The sequence below is a fragment of the Vanellus vanellus genome (genome assembly GCF_965231255.1).
Source record: "Vanellus vanellus genome assembly, chromosome: 2".
NCBI classification, from domain to species: Eukaryota; Metazoa; Chordata; class Aves; order Charadriiformes; family Charadriidae; genus Vanellus; species Vanellus vanellus.
Genome location: NC_138906.1, coordinates 143,217,351 through 143,238,822, shown reverse-complemented (window position 1 = coordinate 143,238,822; position 21,472 = coordinate 143,217,351). Strand labels below are relative to the sequence as shown.

The following is a 21,472-nucleotide window of genomic DNA, read 5'->3' as shown; positions in this document are numbered from 1 at the left end:
TTAGTAAATTGAGGGTTACAGTCAAAAACAGCAAGGAAGAATCATGAAGCTGGCAGGAGTGACTGTGCGAGTAGCCAGAGCATCTGTTTCAAAACAGTGCCATGAAATGAAACTGCAGGGAAGAAAACGCATCAAGGAAAGAGATGCATTATCAAGAAACCAGAGGCAGTCAAGAGAGAAAAGCCAGACAAGCCCAAATTAAAAGTGATACAAAATTTGGTGCCACCAAAATAGGTGACAGGTTACGCACTGACTGCCAAGGTTAGACTGGCCTGCACCTTGCTTGGAGAATGTGAGAAGTGGGAAGCGCCTACCACAAATAGAGTAGGCATGTGCTGAAGCAGCCAAAATGGAGAAGCCCCTTATCGTGTTCCCTACCTCCTTCAGACCGCCAGACCCTGACCAGAGCAGCAACTAGGACTCGTATGGGATGTGCTTTTAGCAAATTGCTTTTGCGTTTGTCTTTGTACTATATTGACTGTATAGTATGAAAAAAATAATTAACCAGGGGAAATTAGAGGAGACCATCAATACTCCAAGGCCAATTTATCAAATGCAACAGGGGAAGATAATCTAGGAAAGTAGAAAGGGACTTAGATTATGCTTGTCAGGCCTGGACTATCACTCTGTGCTTGTGCAGGGTTGCTGAGAGCAAAATACCCAGGGAGAAGTCAAAAGAGTGGTAGGACCGTGTGCTGCCATGTTGTGTATGTATTCAAGAGCCCTGGTACAGCTTGGGATGCCACCCTTGTTGGGAATACTCTGAAAGAGCTGGGGCCTCTAATGGTAGCAAGGTCCAGTGTCTGTGGCAGACCACATTCAAAATGCATTTGTACTACCAGCTAGGGAGAACTCTACGATGGACCTTCGTGCCCTGGGTTAATAAAAGCTTCAAAAGGAAGTTGATAAAAATAGAAGATGCCATAGTACTTTTTTTTTGGTGGAAAAAAAATAGTTACAAAACCTAGCAATGTGAACCACTGTACTTTTCTTGGCTTTTAATATTAAGCAATTAGCATTACTCTAAAATTTACCACAGCAGAAATTAATAATAGGTTTATTATACAAATTTTTAAGGCTGACTGATTAATACCCTGGAAAGAAACCATTTCTGCCTAGCGCATGAGACTATTTTAGTTTCTGTGATGCTGCGGTTTCTAAGCTTATGAAGAGGTTTGGAGAGGTTTCCTGATTTTGATCATTTTACATTAGGACAGACTCAGTCTGAAGGAAAGCGATCCCTTTGGGTTCATGGCTCTGCGCTGAAACGAACTTTGCTGAGATTTTCTTTCATTGGGAAGAAAAGCTGGTGGCTTGTGACTGTTAAAGTCCATCAAGGAGAGAAGAATGGGTTTCCTCCTCTGTGGTTCTCCCTTGGGAGCTATCATTAGGCCACATTTGATGGGTGGGGATGGGGTGGGAGGTGGCTGTGCTGCCTGCAGCTGAGAGCACTACACTGGTCCTTGGGTCATCCTCTGTGGGTGACTTTCTGAGTGTTGTAAGTTGTGGCTCTTGTCAGCGCCATGCCTCCATTGCCTCACCTGCTAACTGGATCTTTCTGTTTGTGAGGTGCATTGGTGAAAAGCACTATTGTAAGAGCAGAGCACTGTGATAATCCTTAGGGAATCTGAGAAAATATTCACAGAATCACAGAATCACAGAATCACAGAATTATCAGAGTTGGAAGGGACCTCTAGAGATCATCTAGTCCAACTCCCCTGCTAAAGCAGGATTGCCTAGAGCACATTACTCAGGACTGCATCCAGGCGGGTCTTGAAAATCTCCAGGGAAGGGGACTCCACAACCTCCCTGGGCAGCCTGTTCCAGTGCTCTGTCACCCTCACCGTAAAGAAGTTTTTCCGTGTATTTGAACGGAACTTCCTGTGTTCTAACTTGTGCCCATTGCCCCTCGTCCTGTTACTTGGAACCATTGAAAAGAGCCTGGCTCCATCCTCCTTCAACCCACCCTTTAGATACTTGTACGCCATAATAAGGTCTCCCCTCAGCCTTCTCTTCTCCAGGCTAGAGAGTCCCAGCTCTCTCAGCCTTTCCTCATAAGGGAGATGCTCCAATCCCTTAATCATCTTAGTTGCTCTTCGCTGGACTCGCTCCAGCAGTTCCCTGTCCCTCTTGAACTGGGGAGCCCAAAACTGGACACAGTATTCCAGTTGTGGCCTCAGCAGTGCAGAGTAGAGGGGGAGAATGACCTCCCTCGACCTACTGGCCACACTCTTCCCTATGCAGCCCAGGATTCCATTGGCTTTTTTGGCGACAAGGGCACATTGCTGGGCCATGGATAATTTACTGTCTACCACAACCCCCAGATCCTTCTCCTCCAAGCTACTTCCCAGCAGGTCCGCCCCTAACCTGTACTGGTGCCTAGCATTCTTCCTCCCCAGGTGCAGGACCTTGCACTTGGTTTTGTTGAACCTCATTAGGTTCTTCTCTGCCCAGCTCTCCAGTCTGTCCAGGTCACGCTGGATGGCAGCACGGCCCTCTGGGGTGTCAGCCACCCCACCCAGTTTGGTATCATCAGCAAACTTGCTGAGGATACACTCTGTCCCCTCATCCAGGTCATTAATGAATATATTAAACAAAATTGGACCAAGTATTGACCCCTGGGGGACACCACTGGTTACAGGCCTCCAACTAGACTCTGTGCTGCTGATCACAACCCTCTGAGTTCTGTCCCGCAGCCAACTCTCAATCCACCTCACTGTCACCTCATCTAGCCCATTCGTAGTGTTAAATGCTGTGATCGTGCGCTTTATGACTCGGTACCATTAGAAACACTTTGTACTTATCAGAAAGCCTGTGGATCATTTCCCCTCTTTTTCTTCCTTACCAAGAACCACAGTTGCCACAAAACCAGATCTATTCTTGATTCCTTTTTAAAGAAACTATGCTTGCCAATTCTGCTGAGTGGTTGAAAAAAGCAAAAGACCCGAAATAGTATATTTGATAGTGTAAGTACCCTTTGAAATGATCTGTGGTATTTTTGCTACAGATACCAATCCTATAGTCTTGCATAATAACATCCAAATTGTGAAATCAGTTTCCAGAGAAAGACATTCAGTCAGTCTGGAAGAACGACCCGCCCTGTGTAGGAAGCTAATACATGCAGAAATAAAAGAGTTGACAGAACTTTTCTTCTCTCTTGTAATTTTACGTCCTGTATTTACGCACCATGAGTAGAGAAAACAATGGAGGGAACTCCCTACTCCCTCTACTGGGAAGAACCAGGAGACCCACTCCAGACACTTATCCTTGTATTTTTACACATATATTTACTAAGTGTCGCTTTCTCTGAAGCCTTTTTTTTTTTTTTTTTTTTTTTTTGTAATTAGGTCATATTTCAACATGTGCAGCTGATACTGTGCTGTTATCAGCACCCTGTTTCTGAAAGACTGCAGGCACTACTGCGCAGTGCGCGCTATGGGTAGGGCAAATCTGACTACTGGCAAATTGGCTTTGTTTGGATGCTCTGGGTCTCAGCGGGGAAGCAAGATTACTGCTACATGAAGTGAGGGCACCGTTTTGGCCTTATCAAGATTGGTAGAGTGAGACCTGACAAAACCAACAGTATCACCAGAGCCGAGATGGCAATGGTCTTTTTGTGCCCCTGTAAAGATGGAAATCCTATAAAAGGGCAGAACCTCTTGACCAGCAGCGGTGGCAACAGCACTGAGCTCCATCCCACCTGACTGTAGACAGCACGGCTGAAAACCCTCACCTGCACTGACCGGATTCACACTGGAGTGCGCTTTGGAAGGATGTTCTGTGAGAGCTGGGACAGAGCTGCAGGGCCACTCCTGAGTCTTCCTGGCTGATATAGGAGAGTGAGTTTTTTGGCAGATAGGTTTGTGCTGAGACCCCTAAGACCTTAACACTGAGAATCTGGTACAGGCTCTAATCAAAGTGTTGACATATAAAATGGGGCAGATTTCATATTTCTGATAGGAATACCACAATGACTCCAACGACTGGCAGGAGAGATGAGGGAAGGGATCATACTCTTATTTTTTTGCCCCAAATCCTGTATTCTCTGTTACTCTGGTTCTCATGGGAAATACTTGGTAGTATGGAGAAACACTTGCAAATATAACGAAGCAAGTTTTACTTCCTAAGTCACAAGGCAAGAAGTATGATTATGATTGTAGGAAAAGCCATAAACTACCATTATTTTTGAAAGAAAGACAACTATGACACACAGAACATTGTCCCCTGCACTGCCACCGGCCTCTAGAAGCTACATCTGTGAAACAGAGTAGCTCTTTTTCTCTTTTTTTATACTGTTTTCTGACACCATATCAGAAATTAATTATTTAATAAAATGTAATGCTGTCCGGATTTCCAGCAGTGAATATAATCAAATGGCACGTGTGAAATTAGTGCTATGGAAAAGTTAGCACGAGGAGAGGTGAAGTACACTTTAGCAGAAAGAGTGGTGATGTACATGTTAGCACATCAATTTATTCAATGTGAAGTGAAGCGGAAAATATTTATAAATCATTTGTCTTTCTAAAGGCAGGTGATGCTAAGATGTTGCCCTTAACATGTTTGATAAGCACATTCTGATGTGATTTAAGTCTTTAGATAGACTCGAAATGAATACAGAGAGCCTTGTGGCTTTGATACCAACAAGAATGAACACATCAGAGAGCGCCTGATATGTAGGATTGTAAAGAACTGACAAATACACCTCACAGAAATTTTGCAGTTAAAAGCCAAGGTAAATTTAAAAAAAAATGTAGGATAGCTGGCAGAGCAATAAGAACTTATGAAAAATGAAAGATTCTGTGAGAAAGAGAGAGGGAGGGAAAGAAGGAAGGAAGGAAGGAAGGAAGGAAGGAAGGAAGGAAGGAAGGAAGGAAGGAAGGAAGGAAGGAAGAAAGGAAGGAAGGAAGGAAGGAAGGAAGGAAGGAAGGAAGGAAGGAAGGAAGGAAGGAAGAAAAGCAAGCAAGCTTGAGCACCCCTTATCAAGGATATGGGTCAGACCCGACATGTATACAAACCAGAGAAGCTGGGCTGACCGTGTCTTCACACAGATGAAGGAAGGAGACAGCTCTGACCCCCAGCTGTGCAGAAGGAATGCGCACTCGCACACTCCTTATTTTCAGTTGTCCTTTACCTTTACTGTGGACTAGTAAGGAATTTCTTCCAGTAGGAAGAAATTGAGGACATGTAAGCAGCTGAAATGTAAAGAAGCCAATACTGCCAAGCCCAGTTTTGGTTTGCTTTTCCTGGCTTCCCTGAGGAAGGTGCCTGGAGTTTCCACTCCAGGAGTTTCCACTCCAGGAGTTTCCAAGGCATTTCCTTTGGTGATGAGGGATCATGCTGGTCCTGGGACTTTCAGTCTCTTTGGCTTTAAGCAGCAGAAAGCTGAGACAGGTCTGGAACACGAGCAGTTTGAAACCATTTACAGTATAGCCCACGAGAAATGTGGAAGCAATCTGAAGGGAATTTCCGATGTCTCCTTTAAGAACAACGGAAAACAAGTCCTCTCTCTTAGCTTTTTTGTGTTTGTTTTTGTTTTGTTTTTATTTTTTTAATAAGTCTCAAAGTCTAGGGTTACACTCAAGAACCCCAGGGTAGTGGTCAAAAGCTCAGTTGAACGGAGACATGTCATACACTGAATCAACATCTGCTTTGGTTATTAAGGTAAAGATCCTATTCTGGTGACTTTTTTCCCCTAATAGTGTCACTACAGGTAAATCTTTCAAATAGGTTTTACACGGTGCACAGAGGAGGTAAGGCCGGTTTGGTGAAATATGTTGAATTCGGGAAAAAGTGGTTTAAGTCAATGGAAGTGGTATATGTTTCTCTCATGCCAAGTATTGCCTGAAGTTATATTTTTCATAGTTTAAAAGAAACCTTTGTGGGATGGTAGAGAGCTACAGATTAGAACTTGGAACTGAACTGATATTGGGCTTGATTCTTTAGTATCAGTTGTGTTGAAAATACCACACAAGTAGATTTAAGAGGTCTTTCCTTGTTCTGTTCTTGTCAGCAGAAAGATATAATTCACAGTCAACTGTTACGCCAATATCTTTGCGAGATGCAAGTAGAGACTCAGACAAGAGCTACTTCATCATGATTTGAGCATAGGAAGTTCCATGTAAACATGAGGAGGGACTTCTTTACTTTGAGGGTGGCAGAGCACTGGAACAGGCTGCCCAGAATGGTGGTGGAGTCTCCCACTCTGGAGACATTCAGAACCCGCCTGGACACCGTCCTGTGCAACCTGCTGTAGGTGACCCTGCTCTGGCAGGGGCGTTGGACTAGATGATCTCCGAGGTCCCTTCCAACCCTGGCCATTCTGTGATTCTGTGACAATGCTGAAATGATGACGCCATTCAGAAATACTGCTTTGATCATCAGTTTGGCATCACAAATAGCTCAGAACAATTCCAAAGGAGTTCCTGTAAGCCCTAAAGGGAGTATATAATTATAATTGTAGGCTATTGTGAGTTTGAGAAACATTGCAACATTAAGGTTAACACAAGTTCTGAAGGTGATTGAAGCTGCTGGACTAAAATTAAACAGGAAAATACAGGCTATGGCAGCTAGGATATGTGATAGACATGGAGTAAAACAGAGGCAGAAAATAAATCAAGACGATATTTGAAATACCACCATATAAAAATGTATCAGAACTAGTATGGTTCATCAGCATGATAAAATTTGAAGCAAATTCATACTTAACCTCTCATTAAAAAGGCCAATCTTTTCTATAAACTGCTTAGAACAGACACTGGAAAGAAATAAGATAAAGAACAGGAGTGTGCTTTTGAGAGTTTAAAGACTTTATTGACTACATCCCCAGTTCTGGCACTTTATGATGTTTCTAAGTCTACAGCTGTTTCAGCAGATGCCAGCAGCTATGGTCTTGGTATGGTGCTACTCCAATTACATGGACATGATTGGAAACCTGTAGCTTATTGTTCCAGATAGCTTTCAGATGCCAAAACCAAGCACAATCCAATAGAGAGAGAATATTGGGCAACCATATGGGCACACCAAAGAATGATACAGTATGTTCTTGGTCTCGATAATGTCTTACAACAGCCCCATGATACCCATGTTATTAATAAGGTACTGTTTAGACTGTAGAGATCATTTATGCATTTGAAATAGAGACATATTCCCTTACTGCAAAATATGGTCACAAGTTTGTCTGGAAACTTATAGAGATCACTCTTGTCAGTAGAAGTGGTCATCAAGGCCAAAGTGTAAGCTGGTGTCCCTTTGACACCCTGGCATCACTGGAGAAACCAGATGGATTAAACCAATCATATCTGGCTTATGGACAAATGCTACAAGCATTTGCAGCGATCTAACCCTGCTAGCTCAGGCATTTCTCAGTGACCATCCATGGCTTCTGTAGGCAGAGAGATCTCTGAAGTCTGAGAGTAGTTGCCTATAACTAACAACTGTTCAAGTTTCCTACATCTTTTTTCTAAGAATTGTATTTTGCCTATTAGAAGTGAAGCTATTACAAAAGATCCACAAGGGACCCTGATGTTTACCCAAATGCAGGGCAGTGGCCCAGGATATTGGTATAATAGTTCTAAGTAGCTGCAAAACCATGGGGTAAAATAACGAAACTCATGATATCCAGAAAGACATAATTCAGAGAACTCTCTCACATACAGCATTACCCAGGAGACTTTGGGAAAAAATGGTAAAACCACTATCTGAAGGAGAAAAAAGTCAGGTTGTTTGTTTGGGGGTTCTCCTTCTTTTTTTTTTTTTTTTTTAAATATGTGCGGCTATCCTGTTTCCCACTCATTCCACAAGTAAGTAGAACACAGAAAAGTTTTACATATGTTTGAGCTAGATACTCCATGAGACATACAATGCCTGTGAGACCTAATTCAATAGCTTTTGTGACGTGGAACAACCCCCAACACACTACATCCAGCCTGATGAAAATCTTCCATCTGCATAAAGGCCTTCAGGTGAAAAGATGCTAACTCTAAAAATCCTCAAACTTCCTTCTTTAACTATGGGAGTGGATCCCAAAGCTTATGCAACCTTAAATTAGGAAACCTCGTTCTGATATAGCTAAATGAAAAAGGCTGTTGGACTCTCTCAGCTTTTTCCATTGGCTGGAGATATTTTTGTTGAAGAATGCTAAATTTAATAAACAGAAATCTCCAGCTTTGAAATTGGAAATCTGAAGGAATCAATTTCACAGAAGTCACAGAAAATGGAGAGACTGACTTCATCTAGAAATCACTGAAGCCTACGATTCATCAGGATCCGCAATTTGTTGCCGTGTAGCAAATTTCACTAGAAGATTGTTTATGGATCGAGAAAGGCAAAGGAAGGACAAGGGGAGATGTAGATTATTTCCTCAAAACTTTATAAGAAGATGAACAAGCAAGACTGGGAAGTTTCCAGGTAAAAATTGTTAAGAAGAGAAATAGGAAAAGCAACATCAGATATCCAGTTGAAGATGGCTCTGCTCATTGCAGGGGGGTCGGACAAGATGACCTTCAAAGGTCCCTTCCAACCCAAACTATTCTATGATTCTATGTATTGCTTAGTTGTCATTAAATAAAGTTTGACTAATTACTCACTGTGAGAAGAGGGAAATACTTCTGTAAATAACTACAAAGGCAGTCACCTTCTCACAGTAATCTAGTCAGTATAAAAAAAATCTCATTATATAAGTAAGAAAAATTTAAAAGGACAAAATAGAAGTTCATGCTATATCACCAAATAGACAAATACAAATGATTCATCAACTCAGATTTCAAATCTAACCTTTTTTTTTTATTTATTATTTTCCTTGCAGATTTGCCACGTCAGAGCTGAAGAGCAGAACCGACTGTAAGTTCCCCCTTCAGCTGCTAACCCAGGGGAGATCTCACAGCTAAGAGACCAAGAGCCAGCCCCCACTTATACGATTCTGTCCCCAAATTCACAGATAACAGAGCGATATCGGAAATGCAGATATTTAGTCAGAAATGGTCCGTTTCTGACACAGGACCTTCCAAAAAGCTTCTTTTCCAGTTCATTAAGCTGCTTGCAAAGTGGCTGGGGCTGCTGTGAGCTGGACCTTTCGCAGCACCATGTCCTGTAGGCGATGAGAGCAGCTCAGAGGTCATATCTTCTTGGGTCTCTTGGATGATTTAGAGACACAGTTTATAAGTCATTTCACTTCTGGCAGTGAAAAAACACAAGTCAAAACAGGGAAATTAATCCTTTTATATCTTAGCATGTTTATGTCTTGCAGACTAGAGATAGTTTCTACTTTTGAAAAGTTTTAAAACACCTTCTAAATTTTACTTACTTGGTTTCTCTTATATAGGACATAACTATCAAATGCATTATGTTTACTTTTTTTGCCCATGGTTAAAAGGCAAGTAACTGTGTAAGAAGGAAAGAAATTTGAGCTAAAAGTACGTTATTTGAAAAGGAGAGTATTTTTAGTAATAAGGTCTGTGAGTGTTCTAGTTCTGCTCCTTTCCTAGGAAATCAGTGGCCAAACACGTCGGTTGTTTCAGTGAGGCAGAATCAGGTTGTTTTCTGCAGACAGGCAATAAATTATTATGGCACTGTGGATGAGATTTTAACACATGCCGCAGCACCTAATTTCAAGAAAAGTTCCAACGAACTGACGGAGAACACACCAGAATGGGTTGCTACTCATTTCAACTAAAGGTGGTTGAGTTTAGCTCTTTATTTTTTTAATCATATAACACGTGGTTTTCTTAGGCATCCTCATTGTTACTTTCCCTTTAAAATGTTGACTTTTTTACATTGCACTGTGCAGTGTTAAAAGTGTTATGTTTATTTCCTTGTTGTTCTATAAATAGCATCTCTCACACTGTGCTTTGCTCTTTCTGAATATTTCTGTATTATGGTTTATTTACTTCCTATGTCCTCTTAACTTCCACCTTTAAAATTTTTTAAAAAGAAAGCTTTTGCCAGAGACAGGGGAAAGAATACTTCTGTCTTCTATAAGACATCATTTTTTCATTACTTCTAGTTTTTCTATTTGTCTGAGAGGCTAAATAATAAGTGACTGATGTATCAAAGCATCTCCCCTGTAATGATGTGCATATAAGACAACATTTTAAGTTGCTGTTGGTCTGCAAATAACTATTCCCGAGCAAACGAGATTTCATCAGTTTCTTTCTAAAAATAAACCAGACTTTAAATAGAGTCCAACAAGTAAGGTAGTATCAGACTCAATTATCTAGCTGAGTTTCTCCCACAGCAGTCTGAAACTCTGAAATACAATTTTTGTTTGCCATGATGCTTGTTTGGGGTTTTTTTGAATAAAATATCTACTTTATGTTAATATGTGGGGTTTTTTTCAGCTTAAGCTGTGCACTACACCCTCGTTAAAACTTGATTTTTAGATTGTTGTCTTGTGAATTCTAAAATAGTCATGGAAGGATTATACCTGAGCTAGGCAAAGTCTAAACTTGATTTTGACTTGCATAGGAACAGTCAAAACATATAAATATATACACAATTGTAAATACAATGTAAAGGAAACTAGAATACCAAAATCTCTAAGCGGCTTCTAGAGTCTCCGTGGATCTCCGTGAGGGAGTTTGCCAGGTTAGAGACACACATGCGTTTTGAAGCAACCACTACAATAAAAACTGCCTCCGAGAATCGACTCTTTTTTTTTTTTTTCTAGACACAGGCTTTAACTCTGTTTAACTTAGTTTGATGCAAATATAAACAGTAGGTGGGGGGCAGGAGGGGTGGAAAGTGCGGTTTCAGTTACATCATACTGAGGTCGCGATATTAATAGAGTTCCCAGCTAGACCAATTTGTTTTTATTTACAGCTGGAGACATGGAGATCTGATACACCAAAAGAGGACTTCACCTCTCTTTATGAAATCTGAATGAGCCAGAATTCCAATACGAGAGCGGGGTCAGTATATTGGTTAGTCGCAGCCAGCAGGGAATGCAGTTATATTCCCAATTTAAGCCTGTGTGTAAGTGAAATAATGTACTGTCAACATGTCAGTGAGAAAGATAAGAGAGTTATGTTGTTAGCCTTCCATATACAAAATGTCACTGTACTTTTTAGGAGACGTAGCACCGAGGGACTGTGTATATACAAAAGGAAACCTGGAACAGCTCACGCACCTTGGATTCATTACTTTATAGTAGCTGTGCACTGTTACGTACATTACAGATGGTCGCTGCCTCTAGTTTAACGGTAGGTATATTTAAAAAGGGAACGTGCTGGCTTTCAGAGGCTGTCCTAAGAGAGGTCCCCCCTTCCCCTCAGAGGCAAGGGTTCCCCTGCCTGCACCTCGGCTTTTGAGGGACTTTTAGTGGTGTTTAGGTAAGCAGCTTGGTGGCTGCTTATTTTATTACTGTCTGATAATAGACCACTATTGTTTATTGCAGGTGGCTGCCCAGCAGGTGGGAAGTTAAGGAACTGTATGCATGTGTGTTAGGGCAACGGTTTCCCCTTGTTAGGGGAGGTATCCTCTGTGTGTGTGTGTGTGTGTGTGTGTGTGTGCGCGCGCGTGTGTGTGTGTGTGTGTGTTACATGGCAGTTAATACAGCACTTATTGCTTCCAGGAACCTCAACAGCAAAATGTTTCCTGCGCTTTGACATTGATGGAACCCAAATTTATTATTTCCATTTCGGTGTTTTCACATTTGGTAGAGAAGAAGCGCTAAGCCGCTATTATTCCAGCACGTACTCTATTCTTTTGGTTTTAGCACAGACAAAAAAAAATATCTCAGCGCTAAAAATAAATATTTTCTATGTTAAAATACACTTAACATTAAATATTCATGTAATAAATATTCAATACATATTTATTTGCATAAACAACAGATAGACAATGGATTAAGACATGATAAGCTTTTTGCTTCTGTGAAAAAGAAACTTTTCAAAACATTTTTTCTCCCTCTTTTTGCTTGGTATTGCTTTATTTAACCAGTAGAATCTTTTCTCCTGAAAAGATTTGTTTTTTAATAAGCAGCCGTATTTCACTGAAAATGAGTGACAAAGCTGGCATTCTCACAAATGTCTGCCAATATATAAATTTTGTTTATGTGATCTTTTCCAAAATAACCCAGCTCCCCTTTTTCTGTCACTGTCCATATATTCTTCTGCAAAGCGCTTCAGAATGCTGCAACGTTAACGGGGGTTTAGAAGTCCTGACAATGCCGAAAGGCAAAGAGGAATGCAAAAAATGTCCTTAGCATATAATTTAATTAGGGAATTCCCCAAATAAATATACATGAAACAGGGTTAAAATCTGTCACGTTAGACAAGGAGAAGATGTCAAAGCGTACATCCGTGGAGCCTGCAAACTCCTGAAAGCAGATAGCCTCTCTTTTTTAATTTGGAAGGAACTTAATACATTTTCCTCACTACCAGAAGCAAAGGGTAAACAATAGTACGAACAGAGAGAGAAGCAGGTAATATGTCAGCTCTTGCAGCATGTACATCACCTAGTGGACATGCTTTGCATACTAAAGGGTGGGGATCTACCCTGCTACTGCACGTTTTCCGCTCCCGTTATCAAGGGTTAGCCCTGGCGTGCGTTTCCCCCATACGTGAAGCCGCAAAGAGCATCCAGCAACTCACCCCTCACCTGCCCCAGCCCTCTGGCCCAGCCCCTGCGCAGGGGGGCGGCATTTCCCCACCAGGGGACTTTTTACGTCTCGGCTGCTTTTCTGTGCAGGGCTCAAGGCAGGATTTAGCCCGTATTCCAGCTAAACTGGGAAGGATTTCCCGAAGAAAGTATACGCAACGTTAACGTGACTCCCACAGCAGCCTCCATCCCGCCGCCGTCCTCTGGACCGCACGACCTACGAAAGGGGCGCGAACAGACCGAAATGAAAATGAAGTGTGGCCTGCGCTAACATGTAAAATGTACTTGTAAATTAGAGGGAAAATTGGAAAAACATGGTTAAGAGAAGGGTTCGTAAGTTAAAGCTATCAAGCATCCAGCTTAGCATTCTACCTATTTAGTTTCATATGAACATTTACTGCGCCACTCCGCCCAAATGAATGCTCGTCAAATGAGTGCTGTAGCAACTACCTACAGCCCCCATCCATACGCCAAGGCCCGATCCAGCTTTAGTGGAAGTCAACAGCGAGATTCTTGCGTGCTTCACAGGGGGTGAAAGCGAGCCTTTCGGAAGGGGAAGACACTTTAATTGAGAGACGCGGCTGAAAAAAACCAAGCACGGACTCAAAGTCTGCACAGTTTGAGTGGAAAAGTATTTGAGGATGAGCTCTGGATAAGGACAAGTGACAATGTGTGACACCGAGCTGCAAGGCAGTGACAATTAGGAGGGACATACTTGTCTCTATTTTTAAACAGCAATGAGGTGAGTTGATATATAAGTTCTCTTCCAAGAATTTCAGTGCAGATGACTGCCCATAATATAATTATTCACAGTAAAGAGTAAGCCATGTTTCAGCTCTGAACATTTGATCGGTCTCTGTACAATCAAAATATAGTCAGATTTGGACAGCCTAGCAGGATATTTCTGACTTCCATGTGCAACTATACTTTTTCCAGCCTTTCTCTCACACAATGTCACACAGTGATACACAGTGTAAATCCTTCATATGTCAAATCAGACATGGCATCTACAGTCTGCAGAAAAAATCTGCAGGGTGTAAAGTTACCAAGTATTTGTGAGGTCTTCTGTGAGGCTGCATTTTTTTTTTCTTCCTGAAACATGAATTAATTTCTCAAAGAACATGTTTATTTTTCCTTTTTCACTAAAACATATCTGCTTTCTCCAAGAAATAAATAGAGAAAAGAAAAAGGTATGGATAAGAGAAGTTTGCAATAAGCCAGGCTTCAATCATCAGCTTGCAACAGAATGATAATACTTGATGGTTACAATCTTTTATTATTTAGGAATTGTGTCAATCTATTCTCCCAGCGTGTCTGAGAAAAGTATAGTTGCCATGAAGTAGTCAGTATTTACCGCTCTCTACTACGCTTCGTTATCTGGGCAGGCTTTGTTATCTGGGAGCAGCGGGAGACGCTGTGCAATACGAGCCAGTGCCGGTGGTTTAATAGGTGATTTCTGTATTTTTCTCATTATTGAAAAAGAAGACAGAAGTCTGTAAACTTAATCAATTTGTAGGTGGATATTTAACTGCTAATAGCTCAGACTAGAGTTTCCAGAGTTTCTAAATCTAAACTGATGTTCCTTCCCTGTTTTGGAAGATAATACCTAGAAAGTGGATTAATCTTTTAGAGTGAAGGTAGATGCCAAAAAGGAAGCACTGCGGGTTTTTTTTAAAGCCATAAACCAAGAATTAGGACTCAGTGTTCAGTCCCTGACACTTCAGCAAAACATGCTCTGGGACCGTTGGCAAATCTCTGACTTATTTTTCAGCTCACACATACAACAATTGGGAGGAAAGTGTCATGCCACAAAGATTTTCAGATTCAACTGAAGTTTCTAGATCTGCTGTAGACAAAGGAAGCCTTTTAGATTATTTTAAAATATTTGAAAATACTTTTTTAAAGGTTTTCCCATAATTTTGACCTGGAAACAGAGCTCTGTAAAACAGGTAGCTTTTAAATTAGAAATCAATGCCAGACTTGAGGCTTCTCACCATTTTTGTAAACTGAAATCACAGTAGACCAAAACATGTCCTGATTTATGCTCTGCTGTGCTGAATTTACTCCAAGGTAATTTTGACCCTGTATTAGTATATGCCAACCTGTCCATTAAAGCTCCATGTCCCTAAATATTTGCAGAAAAGGTAGATTTATCCAGATCATAAAACGTGTTTGAAACATATTTTCAAAATCAACCAAATTTTCAAAGCGAGCCACAGAGGCAGATAAATATTGCTATAAATATGCTTATAAATACATATATAAATGCTTCTCCCCCATTCTGGAAATGTGTACCTGATTATGACAGGCACACATAAGGTTACTTTGCATCCAGTAAGTCTATTTCTGTGCTTAAAATTAGGCATTTGTAAATTTGCAGGATCAGGCCTATAGTGTGCGTGTGTGCGCGTGTGTGCACGTGTACGTACGGGAATAAAGAATGCAGTTTGATTAGAAGTTCTATTCTGTGCTCACTCTTTTACTTAACATCTGACATTTGAAAAAAAAAATGAAGCCAAATGTCCAGGCAGTTCTGACAGTTCCAATCCATTATCTGCAACCTGAAAAGCCCACTCTTTTTTACTTAGTGTATGAAGTTGATGTGTTGGGTTTGGGTTTTTTTGTGGAGACGCCTTCTTTATATAGTGTCAATACGACAGCAGAAGTACTGGTTTGCTGTAGGTTGTATGACTGACAATAAGATTCTCTGCAAAACGTAGAGGGGAATAACTGATGAATCGGAAAATATATGGATGCCTACCGAAATGATTATGTAATGAAACACGAAGTCAAATGGTGGCATGCTTCTATTAATTGTAGATGATAGTAATTAATTTTCACTGCCGTTGCGATCGTGTCGCTGCTTTCCGAAGAATCCAGAATCCCCTTCCAGGAAAGTGTGAAATTGCATCTGGGTTCTGCAAGCCATGAAAGACTATAAATTTCTTTAAAAAAAAAAAAAAAAAAAAGGAAAGAAAAGAAAAAAAGGGAGGCCTTCCTCAACTGTACTTTAGAAAGAGGGAAAAACAAAGGGAAAAAGAAAATGATAATTGTTTTCTCTAAGGCTATTATCTAATGCAAAAGCAAACAGTCTGACTGGAAATCAGCTAACAGAAGGGGATTAGAGAGTAGATCTGAGAGTGGCTTGATTTCTAGCACTGCTGTCTCTTCACACAGTGATGAGACACAGGCAGAGCAGCCAGGAGCTCTCCAGATGGCTAGAGAAAGTGTTTGGCTTGGGTTACTGCAGGGCAGTCTGGACTCTTAAAGCCGGGGAGGCATCATTAGGGAGCAAGTTAGATGTCCACCCAGTAAAAGCGAGCGAAAGAAAGAAAGAGTAGGCAGGCTGCCCGAGAGGGACCGCGCTCGCCTATTGTTAACATATACTTGACCCCCACTAACCTCCTCACGACACAGATGTCTCCTACCTCTATCACCTCCCACTGCTTTAAGCCCTCCCCCCCTGCACCTGGGTAGCGGGGCCGGGCCGGCTGCCGGCAGTATGCTGCCTGCCTTGCGAGGTGCCTGCTAGCGGGGGAGCCGGGCGGAGCGGCGAGGAGAGCGGAGCGGAGCGGCGCGGCGCGGCGAGCGGCGCAGCCTTGGGCGGGCGGCTCGGCACCGGCACCGGCACCGGCACCGGCGCGGCTCCGGCGGGGTCAGAGCTATGCGTCGGCTGCCCGGGGACACGCAGAGACCCCGACAGTGACAGCGGCCGCTCCCTGCGCTCCACATCACGTTTGTCTGCGGCGGCGGCGGCGAGGAGAAGGACCTTGGGCATTAACTATCTCGACTTGGAGACTTTGCTTTATTTTTGGTTCTTGTCCTTTCCCGTGGAACCAGCCGCCTCTCTCGAGCTGATCCTCCTTTAAAAGAAAAAAAAAAAAAAAAAAAAAAGAGAGAGCGAGAGAGAGCGGAGGGGGGGTGGGGGGGGAAGAGCAGCTGGAGTTTCTCCTCAGCTCGTTTTGACTTTTGTGGACGTGGATCATCTGGACTGGGAAGGGAAGCCGCGCTGCGCTGCTCTCCCCTTTCCCACCCCCTCGCCCCTCCAGCAGCCTGGGCTGCCGGCTCTCCCCCGAGCAGGACGGGAACTTTTATTTGCAGCTCGCAGCCCGTGGCGAATGGTGGGAATCTCCGGTCCTTTGCAGTGTGAGTACGGGGCGCGGGCAGGGCAGGGCAGGGCGGGGGAGGTGGGAGGTGGGGGGCCCCAGCCCCTTTTTCCCCTTCCCTTTCCCCTTTCCCGTTGGGCTCTGAGGGGCTTCCGTGGCTGGAACTAACCCAGGCGGACCGGGGCTGCCGTCGTGCCCGGGCGAGGTTAGCACTGCATGCAGCTCTTACACCCGCTGTCCCCGGCTCACAAACTCGCACCCCGAATATTTCTCGAGAGCCCAGAAACCAAACCCACCCTGCTTTTTTAGAAAATAACCCTCCCAAGCACATAGTCCACCATAGCGTAGGTTTGTGTCTCGATTTAGGACTTGCCTCCCTCCCCCCCGCCTCCCCTCTCTCCAGATCACAGCTAGCCAATGTGAATCGGAGCGCCTGAAATATTTCTGGTGGGATTTTTTTGTTTGTTTGTTTGTTTGACTACAATCATCGGATTGTGCAGCACCGGCAACATCAGGCTATTTTGTAAGAAATCTTTCAGACGGTGCACAGCGTCTTAGGCTGCATAGCGATCTTGCAAGTATCTCGTTTCCTAAAACGATAGGGATTGCATTTCCAAAACTGCAATACAATGTAATTGTGTCATCTCGTCTAGCTGAGCTTGAATAGTTTGATTCCGCAAATTCGTACTGCACCATCGATAGGGGAGATCGGAAGGATGAAATCCACACTCCAGCCGTTTAGAGCAGCCCTTGATTTTTGGCGAGTTCGGGCCCTTTTGTTAGTGCCAAAGTTGCGAGATTAGACTAAAACTGGGTTTAGGGTAGGGAAGGACTTACCACCGTAGCAGGGACACCCGCGACTCCATTACACGTAAATTTATGGAGAAATTTCTATGTTGTTACTATACTCTGCTCTCCTAAATATTAGAGAGAAACTGAAAGTAACTAAGCGGACGCAGCTCTCGAATCGCCTGTCGCTGCGAGTAGGAGCTAAAATGTTCCCTTCCTCTCGGTTCATTGAGAAGTTTTGAAGGCGGGAGGGCGAAGGTAAGAGGCGCGGAGGCAGCCTCCCCCGCCAGCCCCGCAAGTTGCATCCCGGAGCCCGGCGCGGCGGGACCGGCCGCAGCCGGCAGCTCCCCGCCACCGCCGCGGTGGGGAACAGCCTCCTCCAAGCCGCTCGGGTTTCCCTGGTAGAGCAGCCCTCCACCTCCAGATCCGCAGGCAGGCTCTGCCTTGCCCTAAAATCGTGGGAAGGACCTGTTTCTTGCAGCCTGCGGGTTATGCCGCCCTGGGAGCCGGCGGCTCCCGCCTGCGGGTCGGGTCGCTCAGAGCCGGGCTACGGTCCCCTCAGCCCGCGGTAGGGCATCTTCCCTAAAAAGCTGCTCAAGTTTTCCATTGCCAAGCGCTGCTCTGTTCCGCTCTGGCGGTGTGTCTCCAGGGTCTCAAAGGTGCGCTGTGCACAGCTGCAGGCTTTGCCGTCGCAGGCGAAGCAGGACGCCGGTGACAGGCATGGCACAGCAGGGGCTGGGCAGAGACGGGCATATATATACCTCTTAAAAGCAGCCTGCGGGAGCTGCCGCGCTGTCCGTGGGAACGCAGCAAGTGCCAAACGTTTGGCTATAGGCATAGCCCTGACTAACTAAAAGGATGTCTTCTGAGTCTTGGTATGTACAGCCAAGCGTTTGCTCCAGCAAATATTCGTGTGCTTAATGTAACGCTGACCCCTTTAACTTTTAACATCGCTTCCCCTAATTAATCTGTTCAGGCCCCAGACTTAAATGGCTGTCCACAGCTGCTGCAAATTGATTTATCCCCTGATGGTGGTCCGAGTTGCTGACCAAAGCAGGATTCTTTTTTTTTTTTTTTCCACCCCCCTCCCCATTTTTGGTCTACTAATCTGTTTTGACTTATTTCCTACTTACAGGAATGCTTGCATGCTTTTTGAAGGACTTAGAAAATATTTTCTTCTGACATGTAGCTAGAAACATAATTATTGTATTTGTAAACACAGTATGTTAGGGCTAAGGGTGAATATAATTTATTTAATTATACCCTTGTAGCCTTACATTTCCTTCTCCAATTCTGCATCCTGACAGATGCAATGGAAAGTTAAAATAAGCAACTTTGTTAACTGTAGTTTGAAGCAAGACGTGAAATATGTTTTTAAATTTTAAGTCTGCTGTCCAGGTTTTCTGTTCTGCTTTTCTGTTAACGGTTTAGGGAATCTGGATAGCCGAGAGGGTTGAAACTGGTTTCTGATGGTTGTTAAAGCTGATGCTTGACCTTTCCATGGGAAGTCTGAAAACCTCATTCAGTTTATTCTGGGCTGATTTCCTTAGGAAATCCAATATGATCAGGGAATTTCCTTCAGTTTGGCTGAATGTTAAAAAAAAGCTAGTCCATCTTGTTTATACATTCAGGTTTCAGCACTGGGTGTTTCTGTGGCTCCCCATCAATAGACAAAATACTAGGAAAAAGATCTGAATATGGCTTATCCGTAACGGTGCAGTCTATGAAAATACAAAGTTTGCAAAGGCTTTTTTAGGTGTGAGATGCACTGCAGACTCACTGTAAAGGTTTTTAATTAGGAAGTTACGCTTTATTTGATAACTGATAACTTTTCTAAGGTCGGTTTTATCATATCTGAACCTTGAATATAATTGCTACTACTTGCAATTTGTAAGTCATTTTTCTTTGCTGTCATGGGAAGCTCAACCATGTGTCAGCGCAAGAAAACCCCAAACCCCACCAAAAACTCAACCCACCCTTAAATCCGTTGGTGTCTCTGGGAAGCTGAAGCCAGGCCAGGCGTACAGGAGGTGATGGAAGGACTTCTTCTTGGGCCCTGCATTCGCAGGAGGGTGAGCGGCTGGGCTCCGGAGCCGCGAGCATGCTGTAGGAGACAAGAACCATTCTGTTTGTAATGGAATGCAGACAGCAGTGTTAGGTCACTGCTTCCTGGCAACTGCTGCTCAAGTTGTTTTTCTTCAAAGGCTTTGAGCTTTTAAATAGTTTCCAAAATCTTTTTAAGTAAAACATTGCCTTCTACCATTTTTTGACCACCTTAATGTTAACTCGTTTCGTGCCTAAATAATGGACCAGTAAAACATCACACGGTGTCTCTCATCTGTATACGCTTAACACTATGTATGCCTGCGCGCACATGGAGTTTTATACTGGAAGTATTGTTTATAGAATAAAGGGGAGAAAAATAGCTCCACCTGGAGTGCTGGTCAGTGGCTAGTCAGTTCAGGACATTCTTCCCTGTCAAATCCTGTTTCTCACTTCTCTGAAATGAACTTCAGACGACAGGCGTTGAATGCGAAGCTCACTTCTCTGAGGTACTGCGCAGCCTGCAAACTCCTCGTTGCCAGACTCTTTGGGTGAAACAGGCATCTGCAGTATTTGCATCGGGGGTGATGGGAGAAAGGGCTTGCAATTGTCATTTTCATCTTTCAAATCCACTTGCCACAGTCCATTACTGTTAAATCTTTAGCTAATTGAATAAGGATATTAGTACGTTGCTGTTGCAGGAGCTTCAGATTTTTTAGATGGGGGGGAGACCTTGCTCTTTGTTCTGTAGAAACTTAAGTTGTCATGCAGAGATCAAGAAGCCTTATCAGCTGAAATAAAACGTGAATTCAGTGTTGTTGCTATTTCTCATGGCTTGGCTAAAGAAATGTAAAAAGAAAATTATTTTAAATCTGAATACATTCAAAAACTTAGTTAGTAACAGCCTGCTCTTTTTCATACAGCCTTTAATAGCAACATATAATATTTATAAAAGTTTAAACTGACACTGAATTTAGCATAAGTAGTGAGAGTGTAAATTCTTAAAACATTAGCTTCCAGATTTAATTTTCTTCACCTTCTTTCACATAAAAGATCTAAAAGAGTTAGTTTAAAAACTGAACCTTTAATCTAAAGGCTCTTGTTTTTCCACATAGATGTTGCTTTTTAAAGAACTACTTCAAAATTGCAGTTATCCTGTTCTTATTTACTATAAACTTGATTAGTTTAATATATGGTAGCATAAATATGTCAGGAAGTAGTATACTGTGTGGTTTTGTGGAAAGAGAAAAATGATCAGCAGATGTAAAATCAAAGTCAAAATATCCTGCCCTTTAAAAGGCTTTTTTTTTCTCCCCAAAATATTTTCATCTGAAAGACATTGACTTCCATCTTCGTGTTTTTTTTTTTTTCTGCCATTGATATGAAAGTTTCCAAATAACGTTTGGAGAACAGTGGACATTTTATTAAAGTAAACATTAGTTCAGTATAATGGAGGTAATTGTAAGTGATAAGAGCAGAGCAGGTTATCTCTGTGTTGTTTAAACAGAAGGAGCTATTTTGCACCATTTCCAGTAGCCATCTGTAGAGTAGAAGGGTTTGCACCTGTCTGTCCACACTAATTATAGATTAGGTCCAAAGAAATGAAATTCGAGTAGGCTTTCTCTTAATGAAATCCATAGTGATTTTATTGTAAATGTGTTTTGTGTACAGACGGTGATGGTTGGGCTGTGAGTAAAACAAATTGCTGTATGGCTGTCATGTACTTGTAGTTGTAAAGCAAGATACTGCTGCATTAACAAAGGTGCTGAATAAAAATGCAGTGCTGCTCCATTTAAGTCCTAGGCTTCAGGGATGGCTTTAGCTAGGTTTAGTCAAAAAGGTTCCCTGAAAGCACAGTCTTTTAGGGGTATGTTTCAGGTTAGACTTCTCAGTTACCATCCCTTTCGTTTCAATGTACCGGCATATAGGTGGTCCCTTGG

The 21,472-nt window shown here is 42.8% G+C and overlaps 1 protein-coding gene across 2 annotated transcripts in view; it reads left to right on the top strand.

The window, feature by feature from the left end:
- The first annotated feature begins 15,801 nt into the window (after nucleotides 1–15,801).
- RUNX1T1 (RUNX1 partner transcriptional co-repressor 1) overlaps nucleotides 15,802–21,472 on the top strand; it is a 114,703-nt gene continuing 109,032 nt past the window's right edge. For both annotated transcript variants that reach the window (XM_082498939.1, XM_082498938.1), the window contains exon 1: nucleotides 15,802–16,740. In XM_082498939.1, the coding sequence (XP_082355065.1) occupies nucleotides 16,713–16,740 (28 nt within the window). In that variant the 5' untranslated portion in view covers nucleotides 15,802–16,712. The remainder of the gene's footprint in view (nucleotides 16,741–21,472) is intronic.